Raw genomic sequence first — 21,938 nt, 5'->3', positions numbered from 1 at the left:
AGCCGGGACATTTATTTACCTATAGTGCAAAGGCTGTTATTTCTGGAATTTGAAAAGTCATTATATACAGTATAACAACTTTGGAACTTTAATAATGATTTGTAGTGCATTAGAGGAAAAGGGATATTTAGCTTTCTTCTACCACATGGTAATTTGGTTTTACTTTGGTAGATGGTGTTCCCATTGACTCGATGAGACTATTAATTTCAGCATTCATGGTAAGATCCAAGCATTTGCATAGAGGTCAGATAACCTCTTCCAGGTTGCTCCTTGCCCCCGTCGTCAAAGTGCTCGCTCACATTTTCATTTCTCTTCAGGTTTTTTTTTTCCTTTAAAACATTGGCCAAATATTTTACTTTATTTAGAAACTAACTATTGATTAAATTAATGTGTAATTATAATGCTATCCATTGTTATCAGGGCTCCAGGCTGCAAAATGGTTGCCTTTTGAGACTAAAATCTTAAGCTAGACACCACGGGACGTAACAGAAACGTACACTTAAACCTCTACAATTGTGTGCAACAGGAAACAAGGAAAATACGGCCACATTTCTGACATCGTTCCTACTCCTTGCGTAACTGGTTAGCACAAGCAGTTGTTGTGATCTCGTGGGTTCTGCATCATGAATAGAAGGGCTGCTGATGGATGGAAGTGTTGGAGTGGAATCTGGAATGGACGGCTTGAATCGGACCTAATATGCTTTTTTCCACTTTTCTGACCTATAAATGTTGTTAGAATGTTGTACAATCGTGTTAAACGATGGCAAAGTTTCAGTTAATGAGGTTTGCGCATTTGAAAGTGAGCCCTGAAAGAAGTCTCTGACTCTGAACGCTTGGTTTCATAGAGTGACGTCACAGTGAGCCTTGTGAGAAGTCAGTGACTTCCTCATATGGGTGTGCCTGGGTACAAGTTGTAGTCCTTTGCTGTAGTGCTTGGGAGCGGAACCAATCACAGAGGAATGGGCTTGCATATGGGTAGAATAAATTAAAAGTTTTGGAAATCCAAGGAAGTACAGCTGGAATAGGTGGAGATTCTGGAAGATCGAGAAAGCTTTCTTTGTTGGTTATCGTGTGTAAGCTGCTCTAAAGGAGTCCACAACACAATACAAAGGGTAGAAAATGAGCATATAGGCCCGCTTTAGTAGTACTGCAGGCTTGATTAATAATGCTGTGTTATCCATTAGAAACCGTTTCAGACTAAATAAGTAGCTGTTGCAGCATCCTTTTACCATAAAAGCTACTAGAGCTGCTCAAATAGCTGGAAAATGACTTTTCAAGCACTTTGTCTTAGGAAGTCCAGTACATTTCCGTAAAAAATCGCCATTTCAGAGAATCCCGACATCACTGTGCTGAGTGCCGGGCAGATAAACACAATGTCCCACAGGGCTGCATTCAAACTCTGACAAGGTGGGGGAGTTTCATGATGACATCCATGAATTTTGCATAATTGCTCATTATACATGTCTTGGTAATTTTTATGGATTCACACACTAAACCAGAGGTGTCTAAATACGCATTTGTTGTACTCTGCATGCATTTTGACCCTTGAATACACTCCACATGCTCCAGGTACATATATTGTTGCATTTTGACGGTTTAAGTTCTGAGGTCAGTCTCTGAAGCCTGTATTATGCTCACAGCATAAATACTGCCAGCTCGCCCCCCCTGCAAACCTCCTGCATACTGTGATGTAAACTGCCCACCTTTTGAAACACCTTCTCCTTTGATTTCAGATCAATATTTGCAATATATGTGACACATCAATTAGTTCCAGCGCCAATAACACAGCCTCTCTTTAATTACCGTCATTCGCTCCCCACAAAGGAGGTTAACCGTCGAAATTGTGGTTGCTGAATAAGTTGACATCAGGTCATGTGCTCAACCTTGACATAGAACAGTAAAGGAGGGGTCTCCAAAGTGCTGCCTCAAGACCATTCATAACATGTTTGTTTGTTTGTTTCCTATTGGCCTGCGGCACAAGATGCCCCGCCCTGCTTTTTCTCATGTTTTAACTGTGTATTAACGAATGAATGTTGTATTTTGGTGTGTCTTCTACTCTGTTTACTTGCTTTTATTCAACTCCATTCTTCTGTAAAGTGTCTTTGAGTATTTTGAAAAGCGCTAAACAAATAAAATGTATTATTATTATTTATTGTTAAGATGTGGAAAGAAAAGGATGAAAGAAACAGTAAAGAGCAGGTTGTGTAGTAGTGAGAAAGTAGTGCACTTCCACAATGAAAGCTAATATCATGTTTTGAAGTCATATGCGGCGATTGTTGTTTGGTTTGACAAATCTTCAGTAAATTTGATGAAGTGTAGAATTACTACAGCTTCTGCTGGGACTGCTTGGACAGTGGCTGTTGTTGAATAATGATGGGACGGGGGCAAAACTCACCATAACTCATTATATCAACCAGTAAACCAGGGCCTGCCTGTTATTGCAACAGTGACTGCTATAACTCAATATATGAACCAATGAGAATACTGGTACCTTTTTTTTTCTTTTTTTTTTTTTTTACCAATGTCCATTTCAAGAGGTAAAAGAGGTATGAAAATATATATAGGTCTATTTCCATTCCTTCCTGTGATAAAAAAAATGGAAATGTAAACCGATGTAAAGTTGAACCACATCCTACACGGTGTCTGGACCTTCATTCCTCGTTCTTCCTATTCTTTAACAAATGTCCTTGTGTTTCATGCCTTCCAAAGCTCTTTAAGTGTACACTAACTGCTTCAGGCGTAACACCCTGCTAGATGGGAGGGGAACTAATATTCCCCCTGTTTCTTTGAAGAGAGCATGAATGACCTCTTTCCAACCCTCTCCCAAGCAGCTGACATCACCCCCTGTGATGGTAATACCCAAAGGGCAACAAGAGGTGGTCGTGAACAATGAATCTCCCTACCGGAGGACTGTGGTTAAAATTGCTGCCTCAGTGGAGAAAGCTAACCATTCAGTTCGCTCATCTTAATTATTATTTAATGGCCACTCCACTGTAAAAGTGCTTCGTTTAATTCTCAATGCCTCATCATTCATGTCTCCAAGCCAAAAGGGGGCAGCATTCTGGAAATGTGACCGTAATCTTAACAGTAAGGTCAACCAGACTGTGAGCTGTGGCATCACCACTGTGAATGATAATACACATAATATGGAAATGGCAGTGCGCCAGGCAGGTTTGGAGCCACACATTAAGTGTGTTGTTTAGCTAATGTTGCTAGAAATGACAATGCAATTTTTCTTGACCCGACTGACCACTTCCTCATGTCGCTTCTACAGACCGAGGGTTTTGATGGTGCCCTCTGCATACCTGACATCAAGCTGCACAGTAACCCGTCAGCATTCAACGTCTACTGCAACGTGCGCCACTGTGTGCTCGAATGGCAGCAGCGGGAGACCTCGCTGGCGCTGGCCTCCAGGAGCTCGGTGCAGAGCGGCGACTCCGACAGCGAGGAGGAGGAGGAATACCGCGAGCCGGCCATCAAACTGCCAAAGGTAGGATGCTCTTATCGTTATACATGACTGAACCCGAGCTCTTTATCTTGGAGCTTTATCATCCTCATGGGCCTTACCTTTTTTTATTACCTTACTGTTATTGTATGACTTCATATCACCACACTTGATGTTTTTAAGCCCCATCAGGAGGATTAACAACCTTTCCTGTCCCACAATTTGCTTTGAATGCTCTTGATTTCTATTCACTAGGAGCTACCAGTCTAATGTGGGTGGGTGGAGATGCTGTCAGTTGCTAGCTATGGCCCACTAATTTTTATGCCTGCAATTCACACAGAATGTAACTTCCTGTATTTCATCCCACTGCCATTCATTTGTTTAAATCCTGTATTACCTAAAAGCTAGTTCTAACCGGGCATGCAGAACGTCACTGCCTTCTGTAGCCCCCACTCTAACAACAGCCCAGAACTACACAACACACCAATACTCTTGTCTTTAAATGTGCCTCCTGAATGACTTATATGTGTATTTTTGTTCATTTAGCCATCTCTATGTTCAAAAATTCCTCCCACATTCCAAAAACATGCTAGGCTAAATGGCGACTCCAAATTGTCCATAGGTATGAATGTGAGTGTGAATGGTTGTTTGTCTATATGTGCCTTGTGATTGGCTGGCGACCAGTCCGGGGTGTACCCCGCCTCTCGCCCGAGGACAGCTGGGATAGGCTCCAGCACCCCCGCGACCCTTGTGAGGAAAAAGCGGTAGAAAATGAATGAATGAATGAATGAATGAATGTTCAAAAATGCTTAACCCAGTCTTGTTTATCATCTGGTTTTGTGACAGTGCCCCCTACTGTATTCATAACTTCAGCACTCTTTTTCTCTTGTAGATAGCGCCATGAAAACAGCTTTATATTTTACGTTATCATTAAAATGACAAAAAAATTACAATTTAAAACAGAGAAAAGGAATCCATGAATATGCAGCGGAGCGAATGCCGAACCGCAATCTAGTCTATAAATAGGACCTGCTCTCTTTGTGACTCACCCACCTTGACAGATTTAATCTCCAATTTATTTTCTCCTGCACAGATAATTGGCATCGGCCTGTGCGGCGTCTTCGAGCTGATAAAGGAGACTCGCTTCTCGCACCCCTCGCTATGCCTGCGTAGTCTGCAGGCCTTGTTGGACATGCTTCAGGGGCAACAGCCTGAGGGATTCCAGACTGAGCCTCCCGACGTGCTAGGTAAGGAAGAGCCTCGCACAAATCAGATGTTGTCTACTGGATGATTTAGGTTTCTGTACGTAAACCTGTGTTATGTTGTTCCCCCGCAGAGTCCCTTTTCCAGCTGCTCTTGGAGACCACAGTCCGAAGCACTGGGCCAAACGACCCAACAGGACAGGCCATCACTGCTCTGTCTTGCGCCTGCCTCTTCAGCCTGGTCGTGTCCTGGGGGGACACCGGCAAAATCCTGCAGGCTGTCTCCGCCATCCTCACCAACAACGGCAGCCATGCTTGCCAGACGATACAGGTGACTGACAGCTCTGGTGCACTCATACTGAAAGCATAATGTTGTGATATGTTTTACCAAGCAGCAGCTGCAAAGTAACGTAGGTTTGGTTACACGTCGTTATATAGCGGCAGGAAAGGATCTGTCGCTGCTTCATGCGTTTCTTCAGAGCAATTTGGTCAGGACAGTCCAAATTGCGTTTTGCTAAATGTCAGACCTCTCCAAGTCTCCTCCCTAATTAGTTTACCATGCCTGATGAGCTTTTCTGCCAAATCTCCGGTCCTTTGTTTGTCTCTCTTCTGCCTGCTTTGTTTTCCATATGTACACTCACCGGCTGCAATATTAGGCACATTTGCACAAAGATAACTACAATTGCGCTTGTCTTCTTAGATTATTGCAGGTGTACCTAATTTATTGTCACCCACTCACAATAACACAACTTTAAAGCCCTGACCAGACTATGAGTCATCACAGAATGAGGCAGGCAAGAGGGCGGGAAGTGTTTTCTTATGCATTCTACATTTCTCTGTGTGTTGGTGTGTGTGTGTGTGTGTGTGTGTGTGTGTGCAATAACTGCTGTGGTAATGTTGTTGAGCGCAGTGAGGGGAAACTCGTAGTCCACGTCAGATCTTATAGTGAGAAGTTTTATTTCCTTTAACGAATGACATCCCATAATGCAACAAAATACGATATCTCACAAAACCTAATTTTTTCCGGGAATTAGGATTCCTTATTTATAAATCGAATGTTGTATAGAAAACTTGTTCATGATAATATACATTATTAGGTATTATTAAGACCCCTATAGTCAGCTTTACGCTTGTATTACACAATATTGTAGACATAATAAGAGAAAATAGGTCATTTAAGACATATTTAGTAGAGATTGTTATTGGCGTTCTTGTGCCTAACGTTTCAAACCTGTAATAAAGGCCTGTTGTTCCGGGATCAAGTCTAGCACTTTTGTGTCAAAAATGTAATAGTACTGACACCGACTGACCAGTCTAGAATACATGTCGAACATCATTGATTGCCTCATATTTGTATTTTAGTTCACTTTGCCATTTTATTCGTGAAAGTACACATATGGTATATAACCTTTACAAATGTGTCCCCACCCCTAGGTGCCCACAATACTGAACGCCCTGCAGAGAAGTGTGCAGGCCGTTCTGGTGGGAAAGATCCAAATCCAGGAATGGTTCGGAAATGGCATCAAGCGCGCGGCCTTGATGAACAAATGGGTGCTGAAAGGTGTCACCATCGACGAGGATGAGCGCTGCCTCCTGCAGACCGACGGCTCATTTCTCTACTTGCTCTGCAAGGATGGAATCTACAAAGTGGGCTCCGGCTACAGCGGCACTGTCAGGGTATGTAGGAAAACCATTTTCCGACGTCGCAATAGCTTCCATTTTGTGTTCTATGGTTGCCATCACATTTTTGTCTTTGGTTATCACTCTTGTGGCATCACAGAAACATGGCAAAATCCCTCCAGAACACGGAAAAATATAGTTCATTAGTTAATTACTTGGATACTGTACGATTTTATATGCATGTTATTTCCAGAAAGATTAGTTTGAATTGTGATTCTGAATCATCAAATGCTTGCTAGTGTTTGCTGGTTGATGTGTGATTTTTATTTTTATTTTTTTTTGCACTGTAGGGTCATGTTTACAACTCCACGTCTCGCATCAGGAATCGAACAGAAAAGAGGTCGTGGCTGGGCTTTGCTCAGGTAACCTTGGCAGACCTTTATTGATTTAAGATCATACAGTTTGATGCAATAGAAATTATTCATAAGCTGCAGGTGGACTCCTTAAAAAAATCATAAATATGAGACATGTTTGTCCTGTCTCCGTAGGGCTACTTGCTGTATAGGGACACGAGTAACCACAGTATGTCGGCCATCAAGATCAACCCTGAGACACTGGAACCTGAAGGGGCGGTCACCATGCCAGGTACGGAGATAATGTTCATTTTATGCTCAATTTATTTCACTGAAAGTCTGCCATGCACACTGCTTTTGTGGAATTTTTACTGCCAGCACTCCATCAGACTCCATTCTTTACTAATGTTCAAAGAATTATTGCAATTCTCACAGCAAGAAGCACATTTTTATTGCTTTTCAATCTGAGATATTTAAGAAAGCTAGGGTCATATTGAATTAGATTCTTATAACATTTGTTCAGCAATACATTGCATGTATTGACAGTCACCTTCCTCTCTCCGCACAGGTCAACACTCAGATGGACAGAATATACTCTTCACGGACGGAGAGCACATTAACCAAATAGCAGCCTGCAAAGATGTGAGTGTAGGGCACACTAAACCACTGCCCTAGTTCCTTTACATTTGTAATGAATACTAACCGAGCTGGGACTCCTGTAGAGTCTTACTTTATTATGACTGAAACTAAATTACATGGATTTTAATTCCCCGGCAGTGCAAAGCCTCTCCTCGTCTATAATGCCGTCATTTATAATCCAGAGAAAGCTGTTCTATTGTGTTGCACGAGGGATAGCGACAATGCATGTCGAGTAGTCGCCAATTTTAATGTCACAAGCTATCTATGTAAGCACATGAGCCATCCGCGTTGGGAGGAGGGGGACACGTGAAATCCATATAACTGCCACTGTAGCTGGCTGCCTCCATGGTTGAAGATTAGTTTTAAGCAAATCAAGAGGGTTGCTTTGCATATATATATATATATATATATATATATTTTTTTTTAATACCCGTTTTGCCTGCCAAATATTGAATGGTGATACCTCGTCTAAAACAGACTTCATAAAGATTGAAATTCTATAACATTTCTAAATGCATTTTAAAAGATACATATGAATAAGGTGCATACTGGAAAAATAGTGTCTCTATATGATTTTTTTTGGTTAAGTTTCAGGAACAGCAAACCGAAAACTAAAATTAAGTAAAACCACTCACCTTTTGAAAAATGAACAGCATGATGTTTGCTGAGTGAAACTGTCACCTAGCTTTGTGATGTTTAGTTAATTAGTTGCACTTCTTGGACACACCCATTCTTATTAGATAGACAGATAGATAGACTTTCTTTATTGTCATTGCACAATAACAATAACACAGCAGTGAAATTACCAACGAAACGTTGTTTCCTGGCTCCCGTATAATAATAAATAATAATGTGGATAATAAATAGATGACATCAAATATGAACAATGTACAGCGAAACAGTAATCTGTACATATTATATAATTTAGAATAAATAATAATTTAAAGTTGTGCATGTGGGCAGGTAGAGGGGCTTATTTGGCATTGAGCAGTCTGATGGCCAGGGGGAAGTAGCTGTCTCTAAACCTGGTTGTTCTACAGCGGACAATATGTCTTTCTGGTGCTATGGTTGTCATCACATTTATCCCATTTGTTGTTTTTATAATCAGCCACTTAAATAGTGGCTCTCTGTATATTCACAAATCAGCATTCTCAAACCCACATTTGCAGATGTTTGTAAAAAAAAAATCATTTTACTCCAAAAAATTCTGCAGAAAACAAATATCATTCACAATAAGTTGTTAATAATTGATAAATACATAATAATAAAGCATAATGCAGTGCAAGATGGCAGCGTCTTGTGTGACAATGGAAACGCCTACCTTCTAGTGTCAACTTGTTACAATCTGGCCTCAAAACTTGCAGCGGGGTGAACACGAGTTAATATATGATTGTAAGTCATTACTGGAATTAAAACAGGCAAGCAGTCTGGATTATGGAGACACTGCTTGGAGAATCAGCTATACTCGGCGGCCTGCGTACGACCGCTAGCTGCTTGTGGTTGTAGCACTAGCCTGACTAGCATGTTTAGGTTAGACTGCGACTCACTTTCCATCTATTCTATTGCTCATCTTTTATTATCATTCAGTAGTGAGGAGCGCATCAACATCAGACTAAGTTCGGAGGGGGAGGAGTGAGTGGATGTAGTGTGTCATGGTGTCTTTACACAGCAGTATAATCCAAGATTTATTAGTGTAAAAAAAAATGTATGTGTGTCTCAAGTACTCATTTATTTGTTATTCATGATCTACTGTATACAATGTTGTGTTTTGCAATTGCCATCTTACAGGATGGCTTTGTGGTGCGCATCTACACCATGAGCTCAGACCCGAGTCTGCAGCAGGAACTGCAGCTGAAGCTGGCCAGGAAGTGTCTCCATGCTTGCGGCATCTCCCTCTTTGACCTCGAGAAGGATCTTCACATCATCAGTGAGTGTTTTTTTTTTTTTTTTAATACTGTATGCATCATGTTTTCACATGCTCTATATTGATTCCTCAGGCACAGGCTTTGATGAGGAGGCGGCATTGCTCGGAGCTGGCAGGGAGTTTGCGTTGATGAAGACTGCTTCCGGGAAGGTGAGCGTGTATTCTAGTCTGAGGCAATGCCAGTGAAAAGCTTGAACATCCTCTCATTCAATGGCTTGAGGAAGTGTGTCCAAAATGTGACTGCCACTGTATATAAACTCGCCACAACAATATGTACAAAATATAATTAGAGAAATCTACCTTTACAAGGGCAGTAATGCTTAATTTATGTTGCCACTGTCGGGGATATATTCATTTCACAATATGTTCATTATGGTGTTTATAGTTTGCTCCACTGCACGGTGTTGTAGTTTTAGTAGCTTAGAGTGAGAAATGCCCCACTCACACCATGCTAAATATGTAGTCGCCAGGAGTATGTGAAGGGCGTGTTTCACTGCTTCTGTGTGGCGGGTGTGGTGCAATGTGCGGCTTGGCCAGATAAAAAGATGAGGGCCAGTTTGCATGTTGATCATTTCTTTGTCCTTACGGAGGCCCATCATTTTGCTAACACTCATCTTATCTGTAAAGACACCTTAGCAGAAGAAATACCATAAATGCTCAGATTGTAGTCGGGGCTGTTAATTACATAAACAGAAAAGAGGACTGGGTGCTAATTATTAGTTAATTAATAAGTATGACAACTTCTTTTAACTTTATTCATGATTTGGAGTACATGAGAACATAGACAGAGCTGCACGGCGATCGAGTGGTTAGCATGCAGACCTCACAGCTAGGAGACCAGGGTTCAATTCCACCCTCGGCCATCTCTATGTGGAGTTTGCATGTTCTCCCCGTGCATGCGTGGATTTTTCTCCGGGTATTCCGGTTTCCTCCCACATTCCAAAAACATGCTAGGTTAATTGGCGACTCCAAATTGTCCATAGGTATGAATGTGAGTGTGAATGGTTGTTTGTCTATATGTGCCCTGTGATTGGCTGGCGACCAGTCCAGGGTGTACCCCGCCTCTCGCCCAAAGACAACTGGAATAGGCTCCAGCAACCCCCGCGACCCTCGTGAGGAAAAAGCGGTAGAAAACGGAATGAATGAATGAATGAGAACATAGACTGCAGGTCTTTGATTACAAGTACTGTATGACTGTATTGCACAATATACATTTTGCAAATATACCTGTACCAATATAAATATGCTTATTCTTGCTTTTGACGTGAAACCCTTGTGAGGATAAGTGGTAGAAAATGAATGAATGTTTAAGCAAAAGATTAATAACAACATGTTTCATTGTCATCACAGATCTACTACACAGGAAAGTATCAAAGCCTCGGTATAAAGCAGGGAGGACCTTCGGCGGGCAAATGGGTGGAACTTCCTGTCACAAAATCTCCCAAGATCCTTCAGTTCTCCGTTGGCCATGATGGTTCCCACGCACTTTTAGTGGCTGAAGATGGAAGCGTCTTCTTCACCGGCTCAGCGAGCAAAGGAGAGGACGGAGAGTCCAGTATGAGAGATTTCATCCTCACATTTATAGGCTGTGACAAATCAGATGAGACGAGATAACAGAATTAAAGTGATGATGTGTCATTCTCCCTCCCACCACTTCCAGCTAAAAGCCGCCGGCAACCCAAACCCTACAAGCCCAAGAAGATGATCAAATTAGAGACCAAGACAGCAGTGTACACGGCGTGCAACAACGGCAGCAGCAGCATCATCACCAAGGATGGCGAGCTCTACATGTTTGGAAAGGACGCCATTTACAGCGACAGCACTTGTATGTCTTTACGAGGTTCCCCTTGCTGTTGTTGTAGAGTTGCAGCGTTCAAACATCCTTTGCTTTTCCACAGGTCAAGTGACGGACCTGAAAGGCCACTTTGTGACTCAGGTTGCCATGGGAAAGGCCCACACATGTGTCCTGACCAAGAGTGGGGAAGTGTGGACTTTTGGGGTGAACAACAAGGGCCAGTGTGGCAGAGACACAGGGGCCATGAGCCAGGCAGGCAAAGGTGAGCAAACGTTAGGCCTGGTTTTCAACTCGATACTCGATTCTCTTTTTAACAGAACCGATAAGAGAGACATTTGACTGTATTTTTGATAAACCATGGCTGAAATTAATCATCCAGTATTATTTTCAGTGAGAATCTCTCTGTGAATGTTCAGAACTCCTGTTTCCCAACCATTGTTATATTGAAAAAATTTAGCATTATGTTGCTCGTTAGACAACTAATTAAGACTGAATCAACAGTGACTCGGCTAGTTTCTTTCATTCATTCATTCATTTTCTACCGCTTTTTCCTGGAGCCTATCCCAGCTGTCTTTGCGCGAGAGGCGGGGTACACCCTGGACTGGTCGCCAGCCAATCACAGGGCACATATAGACAAACAACCATTCACACTCACATTCATACCTATGGACAATTTGGAGTCACCAATTAACCTAGCATGTTTTTGGAATGTGGGAGGAAACCGGAGTACCCGGAGAAAACCCACGCATGCACGGGGAGATGGCCACACAGAGATGGCAGAGGGTGGAATTGAACCCTGGTCTCCTAGCTGTGAGGTCTGCGAGCTAACCACTTGGCCACCGCAGCCAGTTTCAAATAATTTCAATTTTGTAGTAATCAATTCTGCCCAGTCCAGACCAAATTCCAATGATCAAGGACAAGAGGGTGATTGAAAAACTTGCTTATTATAGAACAAATTGTCTCGTATGCGGTCAATGTCAAGTGAAAATGCTGTACCGTCTCAAAGTGCTTGATGGATACATGGCATTATACACTTAAATAAAACTCGCTTGCATCATTGGCGTGCGCATTTGCAGCGTTCGGCGTGGAGAACATGGCCACAGCTATGGATGAGGACCTGGAGGACGAGCTGGAGGAGAAGGAAGAGAAGAGCATGATGTGTCAGCCTGGCATGCACAAATGGAAGCTGGACCAGTGTATGGTTTGCACCGTGTGCGGGGACTGCACGGGCTACGGTGCCAGCTGTGTCAGCAGTGGACGGCCTGATAGAGTACCAGGAGGGTAAGAGGACACACAGATAGGCAATTTTTTTTCTTTCAAGTTATCTTGTTCCTTTTTGGTAAACTTTCCAAAAAAAAAAATTCTGCACTAGTATCTGTGGTTGTGGGTCTGGAGAGTCCGGGTGCTCGGCATGTGGATGTTGCAAGGCGTGTGCCAGGGAGCTGGATGGTCAGGAGGCCAGACAAAGAGGCATATTTGATGCAGTCAAGGAGATGATCCCGTTGGACCTCTTGCTAGGTAAGGCAAAATCTCTCTAAACTTTGTCCTATCATTCACAAAAGAAGTCCTTCTCACTTGTACCATCACTTGCATTACTGTAGTATTCACACATTGCTAACATACATGCATCTCTAAGCCAACAAGAGGAAATGTACATTATTTGAACACTATTTTGTGTCTAAGCAGCTGCCTTTGCTCTATGCTTGTTGCTTTTATTCTGCATTTTACGTGGCTGTGTCACCTATGTTTGTATTTTGTTATCCATGTTGTGCGGAGTCATTGCTTGTCTCTCCATCGTCATTCATTCATTGATGTGTGTCTTGTCTTGTTTTGCTCCTCCTCTGCCCCCCCACCTGCATCTGTCTGGCCTGCCTGCCTGCCTGCTGCATCCCCTCCCTTTTTGTTTTTGTTATCAGCTGTACCTGTCCCTCCCCCTCCAGGAGTGAACATCGAGGAGCACATTCAGATCCGTCAAGAGGAGAAACGACAAAGAATCAACCGCCGACACAGGCTGGAGGAGGGACGAGGTAGGAATCTGATCTAGACAGATGGAGACCACTGTTCACGTCAGGTTGTTATTTGTCCATTCTGTGTTGGTTAGACGCATTTGACACCTGTTGCAGTTCATAAAGTGGATCTTGTTGGTTTTAATTCATATGCCCTGAAAGGACTATTGTTTGTCCCACAGTCAAAACTATTGTAACAAGGCGCCACACTGAAAAGGTAATATATAGAGAATAATGTATATGTATAATGTATATAGAGAAAAAGTAATATTTAGAGTATAAAAAGTATAATTAAATTATAATTAAAGTATATTTTAAAAGTATAATTATTATTCTAATTTTGGCTATACATTCAATAATAACATTGAAATATTGTGAGAATAAAGTTGTATAACTATCACAATAATGTTAGTATACTAAAATCATAATTTTGAGAAAAATTGAGTCCTAATATTACAGGGGAAACAATTGCAAATTTACAGAATTAAAGTTGACAGATTGCGAGAATACAAAAGATATAAAAAACATAGAAGTCCAAATCCTACAAAATAAACCTGTAACTTTGTGAGACTAAGATTGGAATGTTAAAAGATTGGATTCCAAATATGACAAGAATCAACTTGTATGTTTACTAGAATAACGTTAACGACTATCAAAGGAATAATGTCAAAGTATTCCAAAACATAATAAAAATAATTTCACAGTAATATGCATAATAATGTTTCACAGGTTCATTCATGGTGTATTACAGTGATTTATTGGTGCTCTGTTGTATGTAGTATATGTGTCCTTTTATTGTATTTACTACTGCTACCAGTAGACAGTGTTATATACTCATGTGAGATATCGTCCCTCCACCTCATCTCAGTATGTGTAGCAGCTAAATATAGAGCCACAACAGTCCTGATTAGCTAAGGGCATTGTCAGTCTCCTTTGTGCGGTGCTGCTATGTTTTCTGTTGTATGATCATACATGAAAGAAGGAAGGTAGAAGTAATGTGACTGTAGGGCACCACTACGAAATACTATAAGAGAATCTTTGGTTCATGGAGGATAAGTAGGAGGAGTAAAATGCTAGTACATGTTTTTAACAAGGACACATAAATGCTACAGCCGAATGGTGCCAGGACGTGGCACGGTCAGCAGAGTGAAATACATATGAATTATCAAAATATTACAGTTTAATATTCATCAAATTGTATGCTATAGGAAAAAAAGCTGTGATTTATTAAATATATTACACAGTATGTGCATAGAATACTTTTTGGTACATTTGAGTTTATGCTGCTCTGGTGTAATATGTGCATAACCTTATAATTTCTTTGATCTATACTATATTTTTTCTTTTCAGTGTGGCTCCAACACTGTCGTACTGTAGTCCATACCCACTAATACACATGCCCCCCCTCAACAGTGCTTGTTGAGTATTTGTAGAGAGTTGCTAGAGGGTTAGGGTCGGGAAGCACGAGGAGGAGGTGGTAGTGACATAACCATCAAACACAATACATTCATTCCTTATACATTCATTTTCCAAATCTTTAAGGTGCTGCGCTTAAGCTTGCGTGTTGTGCCTTGGTGACTTCCCCCATGCTTTTTTGCTTTTTTATCATTCTCTCCTTTGTGCATTGTGGTGGTGGTGGTAGTCTGGTATTATTGTTATTATCCTGTGTTGTTTCCCATTGATTTGTGAGCATTGTGCATGCATGTGAAAGTTTCTTTCTCTCTCAGGCCCCATTGTTTTCCCCGGTACCATTTTAATGAACCAGCGTGAGCAGGCCCTAGCCAGAATAAGACCCCTTCAGGCACTAAGGCATAAACGGGACAAGCACAAAGGTACTATGGTCTTCACTAACTCAACGGGCGCAGAGATGCCGCCTTTTTTTTTTTTAACTATCCCGCCCACCTCCTCTCTGTCACTCTTTGATGGGGGGCACTTTTGTGGCAACAAACATTCACTGGAAAAAGCTGGTTCTATAGTATTTATATCTATAGACACTGGACAGGACTGAGGATTAAATCAAATCATTCTTTTTCTGGGTTTAAACCTCAGGATGGTTTAAATTTAGAGTTTACTTTTTTTGTCAGTGGGAGAAGGAAACATCTTGGGCATTTTTTGTCGAAAAATATCAAATGTTTCATAAAAAAAGTACACTGGACCCTGGGAAGTCAAGCACAATCCACTAATCTGTAATATTATTACTTAATTAATAATAACGTGCATTTTTCTTTTTTTTGCCAAAATGTATATAACGGTATATACAAATATCAATGTAGCAAAGCGTGAAGGGAGAATTACTGGTAAATTCCTTCAAGGTTGCTAATGTAAAGCTTGAAAATTCTAAAATACTTAATAATTACCCACAGCAGCTAGCCAGGATTTTGTCTTGACTTTTGGGCTGCTTGTTATGTAAATTAGTTATAATTCCAAGTTGTTTATATGCTGATTCATTCTGAGAGTCCACTGTACTGTACATTGCATACTTGACCAATATCCACTTTAGCATCCTTCCCCTCCCAGAAGCAGCAGCAGCAGCCTCGGTGTTGTCTTGTTGGTGTTAATGTCTTGAACAGCCACAGCAGCTTGGGTGTTCTTTGTTCTCACTCAGTTGTCTATTTGAGCTGAACTTTCAACCCTACTTGATAAATCTTTTGGGCCATGAGCCAGTCAATATTTACCATACTTTTAAAGTTGGTGCCATTCAGGGTCCTCTGACAGAACTTGCTGGCTTGTGGTCCTAAAGATAGCAGACATGGTATTCATTGTGATTCATGGCCGTACTACTGCAACTCTTGCACCCGCAAATCAGGCTCAAAGTAAACCAGATTGCTCACAAAATGTGTTCTGTTATGCTCTTCTTTCATTCTCAGCATGTCCATCTGCTTCTCTTACTTTCCCCTCCAGCAGTGTAGTTTTCCCCCCAGGATTGTACCAGACGTCTTCTTGGTCTTCCTGTCAGAGCTGAGCATCACTCGTCTCCCAAGCCCTTTTCAACTCAAAACATAACCTTTGTGATTTATTCTTTTCATTTATTTTAGACGGAAGCAGCGAGCGTGGTGAGAAAGATGCCAGTAAGATAACCACTTACCCGCCCGGGGCAGTCAGGTTTGACTGTGAGGTGCGAGCTGTACAGGTCAGCTGCGGTTTTCACCACTCAGGTAGGAGGTTAAGGGTCAACTTGAGTACAATTGATTGCGAAAGTCCACTTTGTTTGACTGGTGTGAGTACTGCCCTGGTCCTGGAACGTGTGTTCATACACAAGCACAAAGTAGATGAGTCATATAAATAAAATAACTGCCACAATATAAAACTAATAGTAGAACTAAACAGAAAGAATGTGATATTTCAGAAATCCATACGGGTAAAGTAAATGCTTGCTGTTTGCTGATTGGTTGAGTAGTTTCGTAATCATTGCATCATTTTAGGATAAACATCTAGGAATGACAAACAATAGCTTTTCTCCGACGGCATGTTTTCTCACTGCCCTCAGAAATAAAATTTTAGGACGCATGTACCTTTGGCTCAGCCTCTTAAACTGCAGTATTTAACTCCACACTCTCCACTTTGCAGCAGCAACATATTTTCTCACTGCCCGTAGTCTCCTCTCAAATAACATTTGAGGATGTGTGGCGAGTACAGGTTATTAAAGCCCATAATGTGCATAAAATTCAATGACTGCCTTGTCTTGCAGTGGTGCTGATGGAGAATGGAGATGTCTACACATTTGGCTATGGTCAACATGGCCAACTTGGACATGGGGACGTTAACTCCAGGTAGCGTTTCAGTTGCTTTTGCAGACATAAATGTATAAACTAACACAAACTGTACTAATGACCAAAAACCTTCTACCTTGAAAGGGGTTCCCCGACTCTGGTCCAGGCTCTCCCTGGTGCCAGTGTCCAAGTGACAGCAGGCAGCAACCACACAGTTGTTCTTCTTGTGGATGGCCAGGTCTTCACCTTTGGTAGTTTCTCGGTAAGAATGAAAAGATTTTCTCCATTAGAAACTCAGTGGATTAGCGTTAAATCCTTAAAACAGTGATTTTCAACAACTGTGCCGCGGCACACAAGTGTGTCAGGTGTGCCGTGAGGAATTATTCAATATCACTTTTTTAATTAACATGTATTAATAATTTTCTGCAAATATTATGTCATTGTCGCGTGTCATTGGTGTAAAGACTGGCAGAGCAATGCAATATTCGTCCGTGTGGCAACACGTAGCTGATTGCCTCGTTCCTCTAATAGACTTAGTGATGCACGTGAGAGGTAGTGGTGACATTTTGTAACATGGTTGTTTAAATTTGTATGCGGATCAAAAGGATCTGCTGTGGCGAGTCCATAATCAGGAAAAAGCTGAAAGAAGCAAATAATGTTGGTTATTGGTGTGCCGCAAAATTTTTCCAAAGTAAAAAACGTGGCGTAGCTCAAAAAAGGTTGAAAAACACTGCCTTAAAACACAAATCATCTTTCAGAAAGGACAACTTGGGCGTCCCATTCTCGACATGCCCTACTGGAATGCCAAGCCGTCCCCCATGCCTAACATCGGTGCCAAATATGGACGCAAGGCCACCTGGATCGGTGCCAGTGGAGACCAGACGTTCCTGCGGATTGACGAGGCCCTCATCAACTCCCACGTGCTGGCCACGTCTGAGATCTTTGCTAGCAAACACATTATCGGGCTGGTGCCCTCCTCTGTGTCCGAGCCACCGCCTTTCAAATGCTTGCTCATCAACAAAATGGACGGAAGCTGCCGCACCTTCAATGATTCAGAGCAGGAAGACCTGCAGGGATTTGGACTGTGTCTGGACCCTGTGTATGATGTCATATGGAGGTCAGTACCTTTTTATTTAATCAGTATGCAATCACTCCAGTTTTAAGCCAAAGAACAACCAAAGGCAATTATAGATTCTTATAGTCCTTAAACCTGTCATTCCCCCTGCATGCCATTTAGGTTCTTACCAGCTTCAAGAGAGATGTGGTGTTACAACGCAGTGATAGCCGACGCCAGGATGCCCTCTGCTACAGACATACAGGCTCGCTGCAGTATCCTCAGCCCGGAGCTGGCCTTGCCTGCAGGGTCGCACGCCACCACCACCCGCTCCCACGGCGCGCTACATATTCTCGGTAATGCACAATAACTTCTCCATTATGCAAAAGAAGAGCTTATGCAAAGTTAGGTCGTAATTGTATGTGATGCTACATTGCTGCCGCTGACAGGTTGCTTGGACACACTGGCAGCCATGCAAGATTTGAAGATGGGCGTGGCCAGCACAGAGGAAGAGACGCAGGCGGTGATGAAGGTCTATTCCAAAGAGGACTACAGCGTAGTGAACCGCTTTGAGAGTAGGTGTACTTTTTTTGATTTATGGCATGTAGTCACAGAACACTTGCCGGCACTTACATGAAATATGACAGAGCACTCAGCACACTGTTCAGACTTAACAATGTGGGGATGTTGCAGGTCATGGTGGCGGTTGGGGCTACTCTGCTCACTCTGTGGAGGCCATCCGCTTTTGTTCTGACGCAGACATCTTGCTAGGCGGGCTGGGCCTGTTTGGTGGACGAGGAGAGTATACCGCTAAGATCAAGGTGAGTAGCCTTCCTACACTTTCCCCCTTATTTTCACATTGAGACCTCTCATATAGAATACATTTCAGTCAAGTGTGTTGTTTTAACAGCTGTTTGAACTGGGTCCTGATGGTGGCGACCATGAGACCGATGGGGATCTGCTGGCTGAGACTGATGTACTCGCATATGATTGTGCTGCCAGGTAGAGTTGATAGCATATTTTGCTGTATTAAACACAGTACATTAATTAATTCACGACATTTGAGTGCAACATTTGCAACACAATAATATCATGCAAAGGAGGTTGCACGACTAAACACCGGTCATGGTGTATAAATAACAGTGCCCCGTCTTTGATGGCCCATTTCAGACTTCTTCTAAGCCAGTGGTTCACAAACGTTTCCGTCGTGTATCCCTTGCACACTTAAGATACATAAACCTTTTTTTTAATCTTCTAACTTGAAATATTGAACATGATTAATTGGTTAATTAATTAAAAAGTATTTGTTTCATGCCAGTGTAATCAAGGGTTTCAGGATGTTCACTGATGTGGAAGTTTGACGTAAATAAAGGACTTGAGCTACAGCCAGTGTTACCGAGTTGGCGACTTTGTCACTAAATATGGTGACATTCCATACCATCTTGGAGACATATTTTCTCATAAGCTACAAATAGAGGGAGTGACTTTTTCTGGTATTGTTGGATAGTTTTCTGGTATTTGGGGACTTGAATGGGATGATTAAAAAATTCAGACTATGGTTAGTCCCCTCATTTAACCCATAGAAACTTTTTTGACTTGCCCCTCCCCCTTTCAAAAAGCATTTGAATCGAGAATCGTTGGTAATGTGAATCGAAACTTGGAATCTGAATCAAAACCGCAATCAAATCAAATTCAAACCATGCCCAAGTGATAGATACCAAGTGATAGACGCGTTTGCCACAACACACAATTTGCAGAGCAGACCTGGCATCTGTAAAGCTGACATGGTGCAAATATTCAACACCAAAAATAAAAATCATTTTTAAAAAGTAATTATTGATTATAATAAGTATTGTACAGTATTGTCATATACATTATTTACTATTTATTATTTTATTATTTGCACAATTAAAATCATCTCCTCTTATGAATGCTTGACCTCTAACAGATGCTTCAATTTCTACAGTTTCGTACATAAGCTCCTGGCTACCAAAGAAGAAATTATGTTAAAAATGATAAAATAGTTTTGTATGTATTAAAATTGTTATACAGTATATACAACCTTATTTTGATGTTATTGTATCGTATTTTTATTTTCAGGGAGAAATATGCCATGATGTTTGACGAGCCAGTGCTGCTGCAGTCAGGCTGGTGGTACGTGGCCTGGGCTCGAGTGTCTGGTCCTAGCAGTGATTGTGGATCCCATGGACAAGCCACCATCACCACTGACGATGGGTACGACGCACTCCGTTCAAACCCCAAATACATGTCGTCTTTCTCTTAGATATCTTACTAGTGTTTTTTTTCATTTTAGTGTGGTATTCCAGTTCAAAAGTTCAAAGAAGTCAAACAACGGTACAGACGTCAATGCGGGTCAAATACCTCAGCTACTTTACAGGCAAGTAACAGTGTTTAAAACTTCATTTTATGTCTTATTAATGGCCTACTTTACATTAGGCTTCCTTCAAACGACGGCAATGCATCTAAGGGGAAACAGCAGACCAGTGAGCCGGTCCATATTCTTAAACGCTCGTTTGCTCGGACAGTTTCTGTGGTAACTAACATCCTGATGTTGTCGTTTTTTTTTTAATACTGTCTCGGCACTGTACTCAAGATGTAACACTTATCTGTCTCCATAGGAATGTTTTGAGTCCCTGCTCAGCATCCTCCACTGGAGCTGGACCACCTTGGTGCTGGGTGTGGAGGAGCTGCGGGGCTTGAAGGGCTTCCAATTCACTGCCACTCTGTTGGACCTGGAGAGGCTGCGCTTTGTGGGCACTTGCTGCCTCCGCCTGCTCAGGGTCTACATTTGTGAGATTTTCCCTATCGCTGGTAAGTGCATGTGGAGGGTAATAGAGTGCAACATCACGTAGTTAATATATACTATACACAGGTTTACAATAACATTTTCCATAACAGAAATCATTGAAATGTTCTAGAATCAAACTCTCACCATCTTTAAGGCTCTTATTAACGATACTGCAAATATTACGTTATTATATTATGTCATTAGATGATTACTAAAAGACTTGATGTAACGTTATGTATCATGGTCAATGGTACAACATGCAATGTGGTCCAATTGAAAGGTTCCACTGCACAGGAAATGTTATGTGATTTCAAACAGTATGTCTTAATCGACCACCTATAATCGGTGCATTACACTTCCCTGGCACCCTCATGGTTGCAAAAGGTGTGCCTGGGTACAGCATCATTGCACATGTACCAGTATACAGATTAGTGCCCACTCCAGATGTGTCATATAATCAGTATGAATGCATGCCAATTATTTGTGATACCTGCCATCTTACATTGTCATTCTTCCCGCTATTTATTAACAATAACCCCCACTTTAGCATGATTGACAAGCAGACTTGACATACTGTTTGTGATCCGCTTTCTAGCAAGCACCAAAGCCGTGGTCGAGGAGTCGAGCAAGCTGGCCGAGTGCGTAGGCAAGACGCGCAGTCTCCTCAAGAAGATCCTGTCAGAGAGCATGGACAACTGCTTGACCAAGCTGGACAACGACCCGCAGGGCTACTTGTCTCAGCCCCTCACCCTGCTGGAGGCCGTTCTGCAGGAGTGCCACAACACCTTCACCGCCTGCTTCCACTCCTTCTACCCGACTCCAGCGCTGCAGTGGGCCTGCCTCTGTGACCTGCTCAACTGCCTAGATCAGGTTTGCCGCTAATTTGTAGTCTTTCTTTTTATGGGTCCCACAAAGATAATTTCTCCTCAAGGAACAACAAAGTATATTAAAAAGGAGTCATCATTTAAAATATGCAGTGTGGCTAATTCAGTACTAGCTAAATGGACACTTGAGGAATATAAAACAGGAGCAATAAAAGCCTTTGGTGATTTTCCAGGACATTGCAGAAGCCAACTTTCGCACATCCAGCAGTCGTCTGCTGGCAGCGGTGATGTCGGCTCTGTGCAACACATCTGTGAAGCTGACGTCCATCCTGCCCATTGCGTATGACGGTGAAGTTCTGCTGCGTTCACTGGTCAAGCAAGTCAGCACAGAGAATGACTCTACTCTTGCTCACCGCTTCCCCCTGCTGGTGGCCCACATGGAGAAACTCAGCCATGTGAGTGTAAACGTCCTGTACTTAAGATCCATCTATCCATTTTCTTGGCCTATCCCAGCTGCCTTTGAGCAAAAGGTAGGGTCTGTACTAAACAATGACAAT

At 42.1% G+C, this 21,938-nt stretch overlaps 1 protein-coding gene across 13 annotated transcripts in view; it reads left to right on the top strand.

Annotated features, from left to right (window-relative positions):
• The window catches only part of mycbp2 (MYC binding protein 2), a 57,072-nt gene that overhangs the window by 4,260 nt on the left and 30,874 nt on the right, over window positions 1-21,938 (top strand). For 9 of the 13 annotated variants that reach the window (XM_058083134.1, XM_058083131.1, XM_058083128.1 and 6 more), the window contains exons 3-32: window positions 3,275-3,490; window positions 4,539-4,692; window positions 4,782-4,978; window positions 6,082-6,324; window positions 6,618-6,689; window positions 6,816-6,912; window positions 7,189-7,262; window positions 9,048-9,186; window positions 9,257-9,333; window positions 10,534-10,738; window positions 10,844-11,008; window positions 11,082-11,240; window positions 12,055-12,259; window positions 12,351-12,496; window positions 12,895-13,005; window positions 14,712-14,816; window positions 16,020-16,139; window positions 16,673-16,754; window positions 16,839-16,956; window positions 17,453-17,811; window positions 17,932-18,104; window positions 18,198-18,323; window positions 18,442-18,569; window positions 18,659-18,750; window positions 19,849-19,983; window positions 20,063-20,146; window positions 20,206-20,302; window positions 20,388-20,580; window positions 21,153-21,427; window positions 21,615-21,836. In XM_058083134.1, the coding sequence (XP_057939117.1) occupies window positions 3,275-3,490; window positions 4,539-4,692; window positions 4,782-4,978; window positions 6,082-6,324; window positions 6,618-6,689; window positions 6,816-6,912; window positions 7,189-7,262; window positions 9,048-9,186; window positions 9,257-9,333; window positions 10,534-10,738; window positions 10,844-11,008; window positions 11,082-11,240; window positions 12,055-12,259; window positions 12,351-12,496; window positions 12,895-13,005; window positions 14,712-14,816; window positions 16,020-16,139; window positions 16,673-16,754; window positions 16,839-16,956; window positions 17,453-17,811; window positions 17,932-18,104; window positions 18,198-18,323; window positions 18,442-18,569; window positions 18,659-18,750; window positions 19,849-19,983; window positions 20,063-20,146; window positions 20,206-20,302; window positions 20,388-20,580; window positions 21,153-21,427; window positions 21,615-21,836 (4,569 nt within the window). The remainder of the gene's footprint in view (window positions 1-3,274; window positions 3,491-4,538; window positions 4,693-4,781; window positions 4,979-6,081; window positions 6,325-6,617; window positions 6,690-6,815; window positions 6,913-7,188; window positions 7,263-9,047; window positions 9,187-9,256; window positions 9,334-10,533; window positions 10,739-10,843; window positions 11,009-11,081; window positions 11,241-12,054; window positions 12,260-12,350; window positions 12,497-12,894; window positions 13,006-14,711; window positions 14,817-16,019; window positions 16,140-16,672; window positions 16,755-16,838; window positions 16,957-17,452; window positions 17,812-17,931; window positions 18,105-18,197; window positions 18,324-18,441; window positions 18,570-18,658; window positions 18,751-19,848; window positions 19,984-20,062; window positions 20,147-20,205; window positions 20,303-20,387; window positions 20,581-21,152; window positions 21,428-21,614; window positions 21,837-21,938) is intronic. The other 4 variants (XM_058083129.1, XM_058083141.1, XM_058083133.1 and 1 more) reach the window with 3 other exon arrangements.

The sequence above is a fragment of the Doryrhamphus excisus genome, chromosome 9, assembly GCF_030265055.1.
Source record: "Doryrhamphus excisus isolate RoL2022-K1 chromosome 9, RoL_Dexc_1.0, whole genome shotgun sequence".
Lineage (NCBI taxonomy): Eukaryota > Metazoa > Chordata > Actinopteri > Syngnathiformes > Syngnathidae > Doryrhamphus > Doryrhamphus excisus.
This window is presented reverse-complemented; position numbering and strand designations above follow the sequence as displayed.